Source organism: Nannobrachium achirus (assembly GCF_963921795.1).
Source record: "Nannobrachium achirus genome assembly, chromosome: 12".
NCBI lineage: Eukaryota > Metazoa > Chordata > Actinopteri > Myctophiformes > Myctophidae > Nannobrachium > Nannobrachium achirus.
The window spans coordinates 44,490,845-44,503,149 of NC_137832.1; the positions used below are offsets into that span (position 1 = coordinate 44,490,845).

A 12,305-nucleotide genomic window follows, 5' to 3' on the forward strand; every position below is an offset into this window, starting at 1 on the left:
AAGTAATGATATGTATTTGGCCACGGACCCCCCATCTGAAAATGTTTTGTGCCCAGGGACCCCAAAAAGAGAAGATTTGTGTAAAACCACCAATCTAAAGCACTGTTCTAAATCCTACGAGTTTTCTCTTTTCACAGATGTTTTCCAGGTTTTAATGGGTCAATGCAATATATAAACTATCCAAAAACGTTGGGAAATAATATATTTTATTTTATTTACTTTATCAGTACTTTGTGCATACTCATTCACAAATACAGAGGAAAATGCTATACCCTGAAAAAACACATTTGAACCTCTCCCTGTTCTGTCCCCGATTCTAAAAATGTCAAAATTAGTTTTCTGAAAATGTGTTTCATACATTGTCAAGGACCATGTATTTGGCAAGTGATGCGCTGCAAACTTGTAGATCAGCTATCTTTGAACAGCCAAATATACAATAATTATTTTTCAGCTTGAACAGCCAAATATACAATAATTATTTTTCAGCTTAAATCTAAAGTCCGATCTTATGTTCTTTTTTATTTTATTTTATTGAATGTTTAATTAGTCACAATGAACAACATCACATGTACAGAGAGATGCAGCACGGCACAGGTACAGTTTGAACATCCTGCCCAATAGGAACATCCCAAATAAGGCCTTTTACGGTCTTGTTTACGTCGGAAGTCCTTGGCACCCACCCAGCCAGCACGCCCACATGGGTCCCGCATGGGTACAGGGTGGGCTTCCCTACATGGGCCCCATGTGGGAATGTCCGCGGTTTCCACAAGGGTCCCTCGTGGGTTAGCCCACGTGGGCTCTGTGTGGGTTCTACATGGGCCCTGGGTCGGCCCCACCTCGGCTAATTTATATGGGACCCAGGTGGGAACCACTTGGGCTAGCCCACGTGGGCTCAACGTGGGTTCTACATGGGCGCTGGGTGGGCCCCACCTCGGCAAATTTATATGGGACCCATGTGGGAACCGCCTGGGCTAGCCCACGTGGGTTCTATGTGGGAATGTCCGCGGTTTCCACAAGGGTCCCTCGTGGGTTAGCCCACGTGGGCTCTGTGTGGGTTCTATATGGGCTCTGGGTGGGCCCCACCTCGGCTAATTTATATGGGACCCAGGTGGGAACCACTTGGGCTAGCCCACGTGGGCTCAACGTGGGTTCTGCAGGGGCCCTGGGTGGGCCCCACATCGGCAAATTTATATGGGACCCAAGTGGGAACCACTTGGACTAGCCCACGTGGGCTCTGGGTGGGTTCTGCATGGGTCCTGGGTGGGCCCCACCTCGGCAAATGTATATGGGACCCAGGTGGGAGCCGCTTGGGCTAGCCTGTGTGGGCTCTAGGTGGGTTCTACATGGGCCCTGGTTGGGCCCCACCTAGGCAATTCTATGCGGGAACCATAGGGGATAAACGTGGGATCCAAGTGGGCTCAACCTTGCTCCTAGGAAGATTTTAATGGTAGACTAAAACAGTGTTTGACATGAACTGTGTTAATTATTGAAACATCTAAAATACATTTTGGATGAAATAGACAATATACTGTATATTTGACAACGTTTATTACAAAAATAAACAAGATAATAAAATACAATATAAATAAAGATAGCAGCAGCATGAAGGCAAACAGATCAAATGTGCAAGTGTACATACAGTACATTTAAAAAACACACTTGAAATGCAAAAAGAGATATTCCCATAATGCTCCACAGACTGCTAACAGAACAAAATAAAGGATAAAAAATGTCCAAAAACATAAATTGTGTAAGAGTAGCATCAAAATCTTGATTTTTTTTTTAACAAAATTGTTTTAGGGCATAGGTTTTCTGGAATCCAGTGTTCATTCATGTTGCATTCATCAATCTGGGTCCGCTGTGCTTGTGGGTGTTTTTTTTAGCCAACCACAGGGGAGAGAGAGAGAGAGAGAGTTTGTCTATTGGAGTGGCACATCATCCAGTTCTTTTTCTGTTGTATGTCCTTACACTCCGTTGCAGCAATCCAGTCGAGTGTGTCATTGTCTAGGTCATGATCATTCTCGGCCACGATCACCATTCAGTGGCTGGTATATAGGGCAGCTGGTCATCACATGCTCCACAGTCTGTGATGGATCCTGTGCTGCACTGAAACGTCCCACACCTGTCCTCAGGTGATTGAGGGTTGTCCACTCCTTATGGGGGAGGTGCTGGTCAGGAACATCTGTGAGATCCTTGATGAATTGGTGAAGGTCTGCTGCCTTCCACTGGTCTGTCCATCTTGCCTTCACCCAGGAAGCCTTAACCTTAGATATCTCCGACATGGCAATTCCTGAGTTTATGGCAAAAGTCAAAGAAAGGATTAGCCACAAGATATGAATGTAAAGTAGTCATTCTATCTTAGTTTAAACACACTTACACTGGCGTCACCAGGAATGAGATTTTAGTAGGCGAAATGCCAGTGAAGTGCATTGCGACGCATTGTGAGCTTGTAGATCGGCTATTTTCAAATAGACAAAATGTATAGGGCTGAAGAGTTTAATGTAGGCCTATGTTTTATAGCCTAATAATATTCTAAATAAGTAACTAGTCCAATAGTGTAGTACACAGGAGACAGACCATTTGGCAAGCATGTGCACATTTGATTCTTTGTAAAGCCAGGTGACGATGACCCAAAGTAAACCCCCACAATAGCAAAAATTTGCATCTCTATAAGCAAGTTGAGTAGGCCTATGCTATCAGCTGCCTACTGTCTACGTGCCTGCTGACTGTGGACAAACTGGTTTTGCATGCTCAATGTTTTCAGGCCACGGACCCCTTAGTTGAGAGAGATGAAGCAGGTACCACCAAAACCTTTACATAGATTCCATATAGTTTCATCATGACAGGAAAATCATCATTGTATTTTGGATCCATGTCGATTTGTGTTTCAGATATTTAACCACTTGAACAGTCAATACTTAATAAAGTTGACATTTCACTCACTACTTGGTCTGCTCTTTTCCCTCTCTACAAAACCTCTTTGCCCAAATGTCTGATCTACAAGCTCACAACGCCTCGCAGTGCAAGGCGTTGTGAGCTTGTAGATCTGCTATTTTTGGCTCAAGTTCTCAGAATATGGACGCTAGGGTTCAAGTGGTTAATATAAAAAATTAGAAAATAAGGTTTCTATCACACAAAGATTTGGAGGACCCCCTTTAGTGACTCTGAGGACCCCATCAAAAGTTAAAGCAATGTAAATGTCAATGTAGGCCTACACATCTTTGAGGAGGGAAAAAGTTATGTTCTGGCCCACCTTTAAGCATCTGGCTGTACTAAATAATTAAATAATAATAATAATTGAAATAATTGGTTACAATGTGATAACAAATTTAAATCTAGAGCTAAAACATGCAACTTGTTTAAGATAATGTCCTTGGTTAAGCTGACAAAAACAACAAACCTTGAGTTAAAACCAGCCTGTCTCTGGGCTAGTTTGAGAACATTTTAGAATATAGAGTAGACAATGAGGCTACTTACCATACTTTTAGATGTTTTAAGGTCCATCTGTGGGTTAAGCCAAATCGCAAGACAGTACAGTACAGTAGCCTAGTGGAAAATGAGTTCCTAATTCTATCAGTTACTTTTCAAAATCTGAGAAGGAAAGTGATTGGTTAGATGGACTTCACAGTGACGTGTGAACTCACCCTGTATTCAAATGGTAATGAGATTATGTCCCTGGTTGGTCTGTCTGCCCTCTCTCTCTCTCCCTCCCTCTCTCTCTCTCTTTCTCTGTGTGTGTGTGTGTGTGTGTGTGTGTGTGTGTGTGTGTGTGTGTGTGTGTGTGTGTGTGTGTGTGTGTGTGTGTGTGTGTGTGTGTGTGTGTGTGTGTGTGTGTGTGTGTGTGTGTGTGTGCGTGCGTGCGTGCGTGCGTGCGTGCGTGCGTGCGTGCGTGCGTGCGTGCAATGTGCCTGTCTGTCTGTCTGTCCAAAATGCATCAAGTATAATCAGCTACTGACTTTTAAATAATGTGTATTATGTATTATTATATTGTAAAAGTACCTATCAGCACATAAAGCAGACATGTCACAACACACAGACATGTCACAACACGCACGCGCACACACACGCACGCACGCACGCACGCACACGCGCACACACCACCAGTGGTTTTTGGGAGCGTTCCAGGTGGTCCCTAGCTAAATGATGGCGAGTTGGTGACCAAATGGACCCTCATAGATCTACAGTTTCATTTTACACTAAATTATTGTTAAACATCTGCATTATTTAATTTAAAACAAGTCTACACAATTAGAGAAAGTAGAAGTGTTATTTTGGCCAACATTCTGCCTGTTATCTCTCCTACTGGTACCGGTACAGCATGGAATTGATATAGCATTAAAGTCATGGATGTTTTTCTTTATTATTATTTTTCTTCTTTATACATAACCCCCTGAATAGATATGTTGGTCAAGCTGTTGTTAATAACTAGGCTAGACTTCGTAAGTCCATATGGAAACATTCAAAGGAAATAGTTTTCCCCACTCATTGCCTAGGCCAATTCACAGCCAAAAAATAACTGAAATAAAATAAAAAATACATTTAAAAATCACACCCGTGTGAACTGAGCGGTGGTTTACCCACCAACCCCCCCCCCCCCCCCCTTCCCCCCTGTGTGTGTGTGTGTGTGTGTGTGTGTGTGTGTGTGTGTGTGTGTGTGCCTGGTCTGGCCTGGCCTGAAAACAGCGCCCCTCCCTTAACATGTGTGGTCAGAAAAGGTACTACACCACAGGCTTGAGGCTACATACGGACGCACCCACCCACATACACACATACGGACGCACCCACCCACATACACACCCACTCTACACACACGGCCACGTATAGGAGCGGCGTGACCACCGCTCAAAAATAGGCCGATGTGGGAACCAGTGATTGACGCTTGAAGTTGAAAAATCTATGTAGACCAATGTGGGAACCATGTGGGCCTGCCCACTTCCAACCCATGCCCAGTTAGCCCACATGTAGCCCATGCGGGAACCACGTGGGCCAGCCCATGTCCATCCCATGCCAAGTTAGCCCACATGTAGCCCATGCGGGAACCACGTGGGCCAACCCACTTCCATCCCATGCCCAGTTAGCCCACATGTAGCCCACGCGGGAACCACCTGGGCCAGCCCACTTCCATCCCATGCCCACTTAGCCCACATGTAGCCCATGCGGGAACCACGTGGGCCAGCCCATGTCCATCCCATGCCCAGTTAGCCCACATGTAGCCCATGCAGGAACCTTGTGGCCAAGCCCACTTCCATCCCATGCCCAGTTAGCCCACATGTAGCCCATGCGGGAACCACGTGGGCCAACCCACTTCCATCCCATGCCCAGTTAGCCCACATGTAGCCCACGCGGGAACCACCTGGGCCAGCCCACTTCCATCCCATGCCCAGTTAGCCCACATGTAGCCCATGCAGGAACCTCGTGCCCCAGCCCACTTCCATCCCATGCCCAGTTAGCCCACATGTAGCCCATGCGGGAACTACGTGGGCCAGCCCACTTCCATCCCATGCCCAGTTAGCCCACATGTAGCCCACGCAGGAACCACCTGGGCCAGCCCACTTCCATCCCATGCCCACTTAGCCCACATGTAGCCCATGCGGGAACCACGTGGGCCAGCCCACTTCCATCCCATGCCCAGTTAGCCCACATGTAGCCCATGCGGGAACCACGAGGGCCAACCCACTTCCATCCCATGCCCAGTTAGCCCACATGTAGCCCATGTGGGAACCACTTGGGCCAACCCACCTCCATCCCATGCCCAGTTATCCCACATGTAGCCCACGTGGGAACCACTTGGGCCAGCCCACTTCAATCCCATGCCCAGTTAGCCCACATGTAGCCCATGTGGGAACCATGTGGGAAAGCCCACTTCCAACCCATGCCCAGGTATCCCACATGTATCCCACGTGGGACCCATGTAATTTGCCCACATCAAGCCCATGCCCACGTGGTACCCAAGTAGCCCAACTCGTACCCATGCGGGACCCATGTGGGCGTGCTGGCTGGGCAGTTAACTCAATACACTGCTGGAGATTCACCTGCAATGCAGTGGCGGTCGAGCTGACCTGTTTTCCAGCCAGCGAGCTGAGCTCAGTGTCATTGTCAAGACCGCACTGGAGACTGGGTCAATGTCAACATAACCAGGTTAGCTCTAATACAACCTCTGCGGCTAAATCAAGCCTTATCACACAACATTACCTTATCTTTTAAAGTAGGGGTCTTCAACGTTTTTCAGGCCAGGGACCCCTTAGCTGAGAGAGAGAGAGAGATGAAGCAGGGACCCCCATTACATTTCATACAATGTATTTGCAGACATTTTAACCACCTTAAACAGTCAATACTTGGCCCTGTTTCCCTTTAGACTACACCAAACGTCTTTGCCAAAAATAGCCGATCTACATGTTCACAGCTCTTCGCAGCGCAATACGTTGTAAGCTTGCAGATCACCAGAATAGGGATGCTACGGTTCAAGTGGTTCATGTAAAAAAAAGGTCCTATTAAGATTTGACGGCCCCCGGAAAACCTTTGCTTTCAAGGACCTATGCTTTAAAATACACCTCAGAAACGAAACATCAACAGATCTATAGGTGACCAGTAGCCTAAATCCACAGTTTTCATTTAACTGTGCTGATGGACCTTATTGCTTGTAAAGATGGAAGTCTCCAGGTTTTTCTTTCTGTGCCTGTCCTTGCTGTCCAGCGTCGCATACACAGGCAGTCGTAGCCAATCAGGAGGGAATATGGGAAATGGGACAGATCCATGTTGATGACATGACTTTAGAGATACTGTGTACCGCTTTGCGTGATTATAGGCCAAAATCTGTAGGAGCAGTGTCCAAAAATGTGTTTGAAAAGATCGGCCTGATGGTGGCGCTAAATGGGACTCATCTTGAAGAAAAACTGATTTAAAATGGATCCATGTTATATTTTGAAACGTAGTCAAGATTTCTATTCACGCTCAAGGTACACATTGCCTTGACACATTTCATTCATTCGTAGGTACCAAAAATGTAATGATCCCCCAAAATACACTGTGCACACTGTATGTTTAGTTATAACTATATAACTAGAGCAGTGCCCTTTGGGCACTGGCCTACTCGGGAACAACACAAGTGGGAAATGAATGCCCCACCCTGTAATGCAATACCCGTTGTAACCATCTGTCTGTGTCCCATTCACAACCATATGGATATTGTTATATCTGTCTAACTGTGTCCATTTTATGGAGTTTGTGTCAGACATGACCAAATATCAAGGCATTCTGTGACATCATATATGGGTATTTGAGCACTGTGAAGTACGATCCTAGACGGACATGCAGCTGTTTACCCATGTCGGCGACACCATACAGGCATATCAGACAGACATCAGACAGACAGACAGACAGACAGACAGACAGACAGACAGACAGACAGACAAACAGACATTCGGTGGATTAATAGTAAAAAATCGTCGGAATCGGAAGACGTTCAGTGGCGCCATGCCAAATACAGTAAAAGGAATTTACCACAGTTTGTTGGCTCTGAAATCAGAAGCAGAAATACAAATCCAAAATAACAAAATATTAATTCATCATTATTAATCTGACCGTGTGATCTGTTCATTGTTCATTGTCATGGGCTGAGACAATAAAAGAGCAACATGTTGGAATTGGCTGTTGCTCAGGAGTAGAGCGGGTTGGCCAATGATCCATGCTCCCGGTGAGCTGGTTGGTGCCTTGCATGGTTTCCACCGCCATCGGTGTATGGATGTGTGTGTGAATGGGTGAATGTAATGCACAATGTAAAGCGCCTTAGATAAAGGCGCTATATAAATGCACCATTTACGACGCAAGCATATTTGAAGAATGTTACTGTAAGCTGAATTTATAGCCAGTTGCACCTTAGCGACGCTATGAGCTTGTAGATCTGCTATTTTTGAAGAATCATGAAAGTCTTTGCAAATCTTTGAATATATATTTTGAAGCAAACTTTTGTAATTCAAATCTTTGCTTCTGGGGGTCCCTGGAACAAAATATTCTGAGATAAGGGTCCTCGGCCAAATACATACATAATGTTGGGGGTCCTTGACATGGAAAAAGTTTGATAACAGAGAACCACTGATCATAGAAACATACGTTTTTCAAAAACCTTAGAAGGATTTAGAAGACATTTGTAGAAATGGCCACTGGTCTCCATAGGTTAGTTATAAACGGTACCAGCAGTGATGATAAATGGAGGAAAGTTGTCCAAGTGTGTAGTGCAGGTGTTGGATGCCAGCAGTAGTAATATCGCTGTGAACGCTCCTTTCTTTCGCTGTCAGCTACCCCTCCATCCCCTTGGGACTGACACCCTGTTCCCCTTCTCCTCTCCTCTCCGCTTTACTCTGCTGTATCACAGGAAGGCTAGGCAGGCATGCAGGGGTGTTGCACCAAATGTTGGGCCCTGGGTACAAGGATTCACTGCGGGCCCCACATGAATGTTCTTCATAGGGTTAGGGTGTTTAACACATTTATACTGGGCATTATTTTGTGCTTTAACTATTGAAACATAGCAGATAGGCCTATACAAGCTCGCAGCACGGGTGCCACGAGCTTGTAGTTCTGCTAATTTTGAAAAATCTTGAAAGTTTGTGCAAGTCTTTTTTTGTTGTTGTTGAAAAAACAATTTCTATGTCAGTGATGCTCCAACCTTTTCATATGAAGGACCCTCAAAATGATATGTAGTGGCCACGGACCCCGTGTCAAAATATTTTGTTCCAGGGACCCCCCCCCCCCCCCCCCCCCCCCGGGTGTGTGTGTGTGTGTGGGGGTTTGTGCGTGTGTGTGAGAGAGAGAGAGAGAGAGAGGGTATAGTATAAATATATAAATAGCACAAATCACCAACATGGCTGCAGTAGTGGCTGTAAAGTGACCCATGCAGTATAAAGGGCTTTCCATACAGGGAGCGTACTTGAGTGGATCTGTGGGGTCTGTGTGTGTGTGTGTGTGTGTGTGTGTGTGTGTGTGTGTGTGTGTGTGTGTGTGTGTGTGTGTGTGTGTGTGTGTGTGTGTGTGTGTGTGTGTGTGTGTGTGTGTGTGTGTGTGTGTGTGTGTGTGTGTGTGTGTGTGTGTGTGTGTGCGCGCGCGTGCGTGTATATATATATATATATATATATAAGAGAGAGAGAGAGAGAGAGAGAGAGAGAGAGAGAGAGAACCATTGTCCCAGACTGACATTCAGTAATTGGGTATTATGCTCAAAATAAGAACATTTATAATGGCGTGTAAAAAGTTTAAATCTAAATGTAAAATTTAGTATATTGTTTGCTATGTAAATACGGCAAAGTAGTATACCGTACTATGCTTTTACCAGATTTGAACCCGGTTACCATTGAGCTAACAGAGCCTGCCTGCTTGCTCAGGGGATGAATGTAATTTGGATCAAAATTCCAAATTTGTGTCAGATCCTGTGTCTAGGTGAGACATGACTTTTGGCACCATCTAAATGTCTGAATTGACTGAAGATGAAGCAGACTCTGAAGACTCTGTCTTCAGAAATGAAATCCGACCCATTAAAGCTATACTGTGTAAGTTGCTAAACTAGTGGTCAGTAGCGGTATTGCTTTTTTCGTCCGTTTTTCGCCCGGAGTTGTCGCGGACCACCGCCGCGGACCACCGGAGCGGCGCCGCAAACCACCGCGACCGATACAAATCCGTGGAGGGATAGAACGCATGGTAGAACGTAATTTTCTGGCCAGGATTTGGGGATTAAGAGGTTAAGAATTCTTCAACATGGTAAACACTGTAGCTGAGCAAGGCTACTTCCTGAAGACCATGGCAGATAAGCTGTGATTGGCCGGTGGTGTATCATGTGTATGATCTGCGATGTGATTGGCCAACGTATACAGATGATGCAGATGACGCTATTTTTCCGCGAAAACCGGACCCCGGCAAGGATCATAGAAAACATATAAAGAGAAGGCTTTAGAAGCTGAAAATAACGGAGTGGGTGTTCTAAAACTTTAGCGATTTAACAGTTAGGACAATTTTAAGATTAGTTTTATAATAAAGGTTACATGGTATAACTTTAACTTTATTTTATATAGTGCCTCTTTAAGTATGCCTTGAATGGGATTTTGTTTAGTTTTTAGTTTTTGTTACAACATTGCGATTCCTGTTCATAGTCTGAGAACCACTGATGTAGTCAGACATTTCAGTTGTGTTGGGAAATAGCAGATTTACAAGAGAGAGGAGGCATCACTTCTCCTCCAACAGCAGCCAGGCGAGCTTTTGTTTCTCTAATCCCCCCTCCTCCCCTCCTCTTGTCTTCTCTCTCGCCGCCTCGCTCCTCTCATCTTCTGAGAGCGTAATCACTAGGTGCTCACTTCATTGTCACTCCTCAACTGTGCAGTGCGTTTGTGCATCTCTCTGTGTGTATGTATGTGTGGGGGGGCTCACTCTCTGTGTGGCTTGGTCCTTGTGCTATGTGTGTGTGTGTGTGTGTGTGTGTGTGTGTGTGTGTGTGTGTGTGTGTGTGTGTGTGTGTGTGTGTGTGTGTGTGTGTGTGTGTGTGTGTGTGTGTGTGTGTGTGTGTGTGTGTGTGTGTGTGGGCGAACACATGTATCTCAGGGTTCATGCTGTGCTCTGGCATGTACAAACGTGGTGGTGCATGCTGGCCCTGGTGTGTGTGTCTGCATGCTTATGTAACGCAGCCATGACGCTAGCCAGACCATATGTACATTCAGTTGAAGTGAACCCTATGTTTCTGTATAATATTGTGTAATATGTAATATTAATATTGTGTGCTCACTGTGCTGTAGCCTTAATCCATCACAATATTTCACGTGGTTTTGGTACAATGTAGAATACAGCTACTGTATAGGCGCTCTCTGGCAGTGGTTTAAAGTAACTAAGTACATTTACTTAAGTACTGTACTTAAGTACAATTTTGATGTATTTGTACTTTACTTTTGTGTTTCCAATGTCCAGTACTTTTACTTCTACTCCACTACATCTCGGATACAAATATTGTACTTTTACTCCACTACATTAGTATACATTAGTTATTAGTTACTTAAATTGTAGCTTTTAAATATTATTACAAAACACACATTACCCTCTTCAGCCCTGTATAGCTGATCTACAAGCTCACAACGCGTCTCGATGCGACACGTGTCCAATTTACAAATGTTTTAATCATGACAGCCCTACACATCATCTTCTCTCTCTCTCTCTCTCTCTCTCTCTCTCTCTCTCTCCGTCTCTTTCCCTCTTTAGATCACCAGAAGCTGGAGAGAGAGGCTCGTATCTGTCGTCTCCTGAAGCACTCCAACATCGGTGAGAATCTCCCTCCTCTCCGTAACTAACCCCCCCCCCCCCCTCCCAGACTTCCCAACTCCCTCAAGCCGTAGTGCTTTCGTGGGTTTAAATCCTATTAGTAAACCATGCATCTGAACTAGCTTTTACTATGCAATCAATCAATCAATCAATCAATCAATCAATCAAACTCACCATCAGCAGACTGAATCAAATGAACAGGATTAGTTTTTTTATGTTGTATTATTTACTGGTGCATTTCACATGCGTTTCCCTCAGTCAGCTACAGCAGTGGTTCTCAACCTTTTCAGCCCGCGACCCCCCAAATAATCATATTTTAACTGTGGACCCCCCAAATAATCATATTTTAACTGTGGACCCCCCAAATAATCGTATTTTAACTGGGGACCCCCCAAATAATCGTATTTTAACTGGGGACCCCCCAAATAATCATATTTTATCTGTGGACCCCCCAAATAATCATATTGTTTTAACTGTGGACCCCCCAAATAATCATATTTTAACTGGAGACCCCCCAAATAATCATATTTTAACTGGCGACACCCACACCCCGACGAGCACTAAGAGTTGAGGCATTACATTTTGTATATATGGTTCTATTGTGAAAATTGCAGATCTACACAACGCCTCTTGTTGCGAGGCGTTGTGAGAATGTAGATCTGCTTTTTTCTGCCTCTAATATTTGACAATTTGGCCAATGTTTAATTTGTCATTTTAGAGGTATTGAGAAGTCCTTAGATTATCACTTAAGAAATGCGCAGATACCCTCTATACACTTAAACTTTATGTTGTTTTTTTTTACTGTTGAGTGAGAAAACAATGTTGCACATTAAGCTAATCATCTGGGGACCCCCCAAAATAATTTGAGGACCCCCCCCCCAGGGGTCCCGACCCACAGGTTGAGAACCAGTGAGCTAACAGTATATGTTCAGACATATTCATGTTGTTATTTAGCGTGTTATAGTGTGCTGCCCCCGCACTCTGAATTTCACACTGAGGATTTAGGGTTTCAGAGT

At 44.8% G+C, this 12,305-nt stretch overlaps 1 protein-coding gene across 25 annotated transcripts in view; it reads left to right on the forward strand.

Annotated features, from left to right (window-relative positions):
• The window catches only part of LOC308295966 (calcium/calmodulin-dependent protein kinase type II subunit beta), a gene marked incomplete at both ends in the record, with an annotated part of 101,774 nt that overhangs the window by 21,361 nt on the left and 68,108 nt on the right, over nt 1-12,305 (forward strand). For all 25 annotated transcript variants that reach the window (XM_080739045.1, XM_080739064.1, XM_080739051.1 and 22 more), the window contains one exon: nt 11,230-11,289. In XM_080739045.1, coding sequence (XP_080595171.1) covers nt 11,230-11,289 — 60 coding nt within the window. The remainder of the gene's footprint in view (nt 1-11,229; nt 11,290-12,305) is intronic.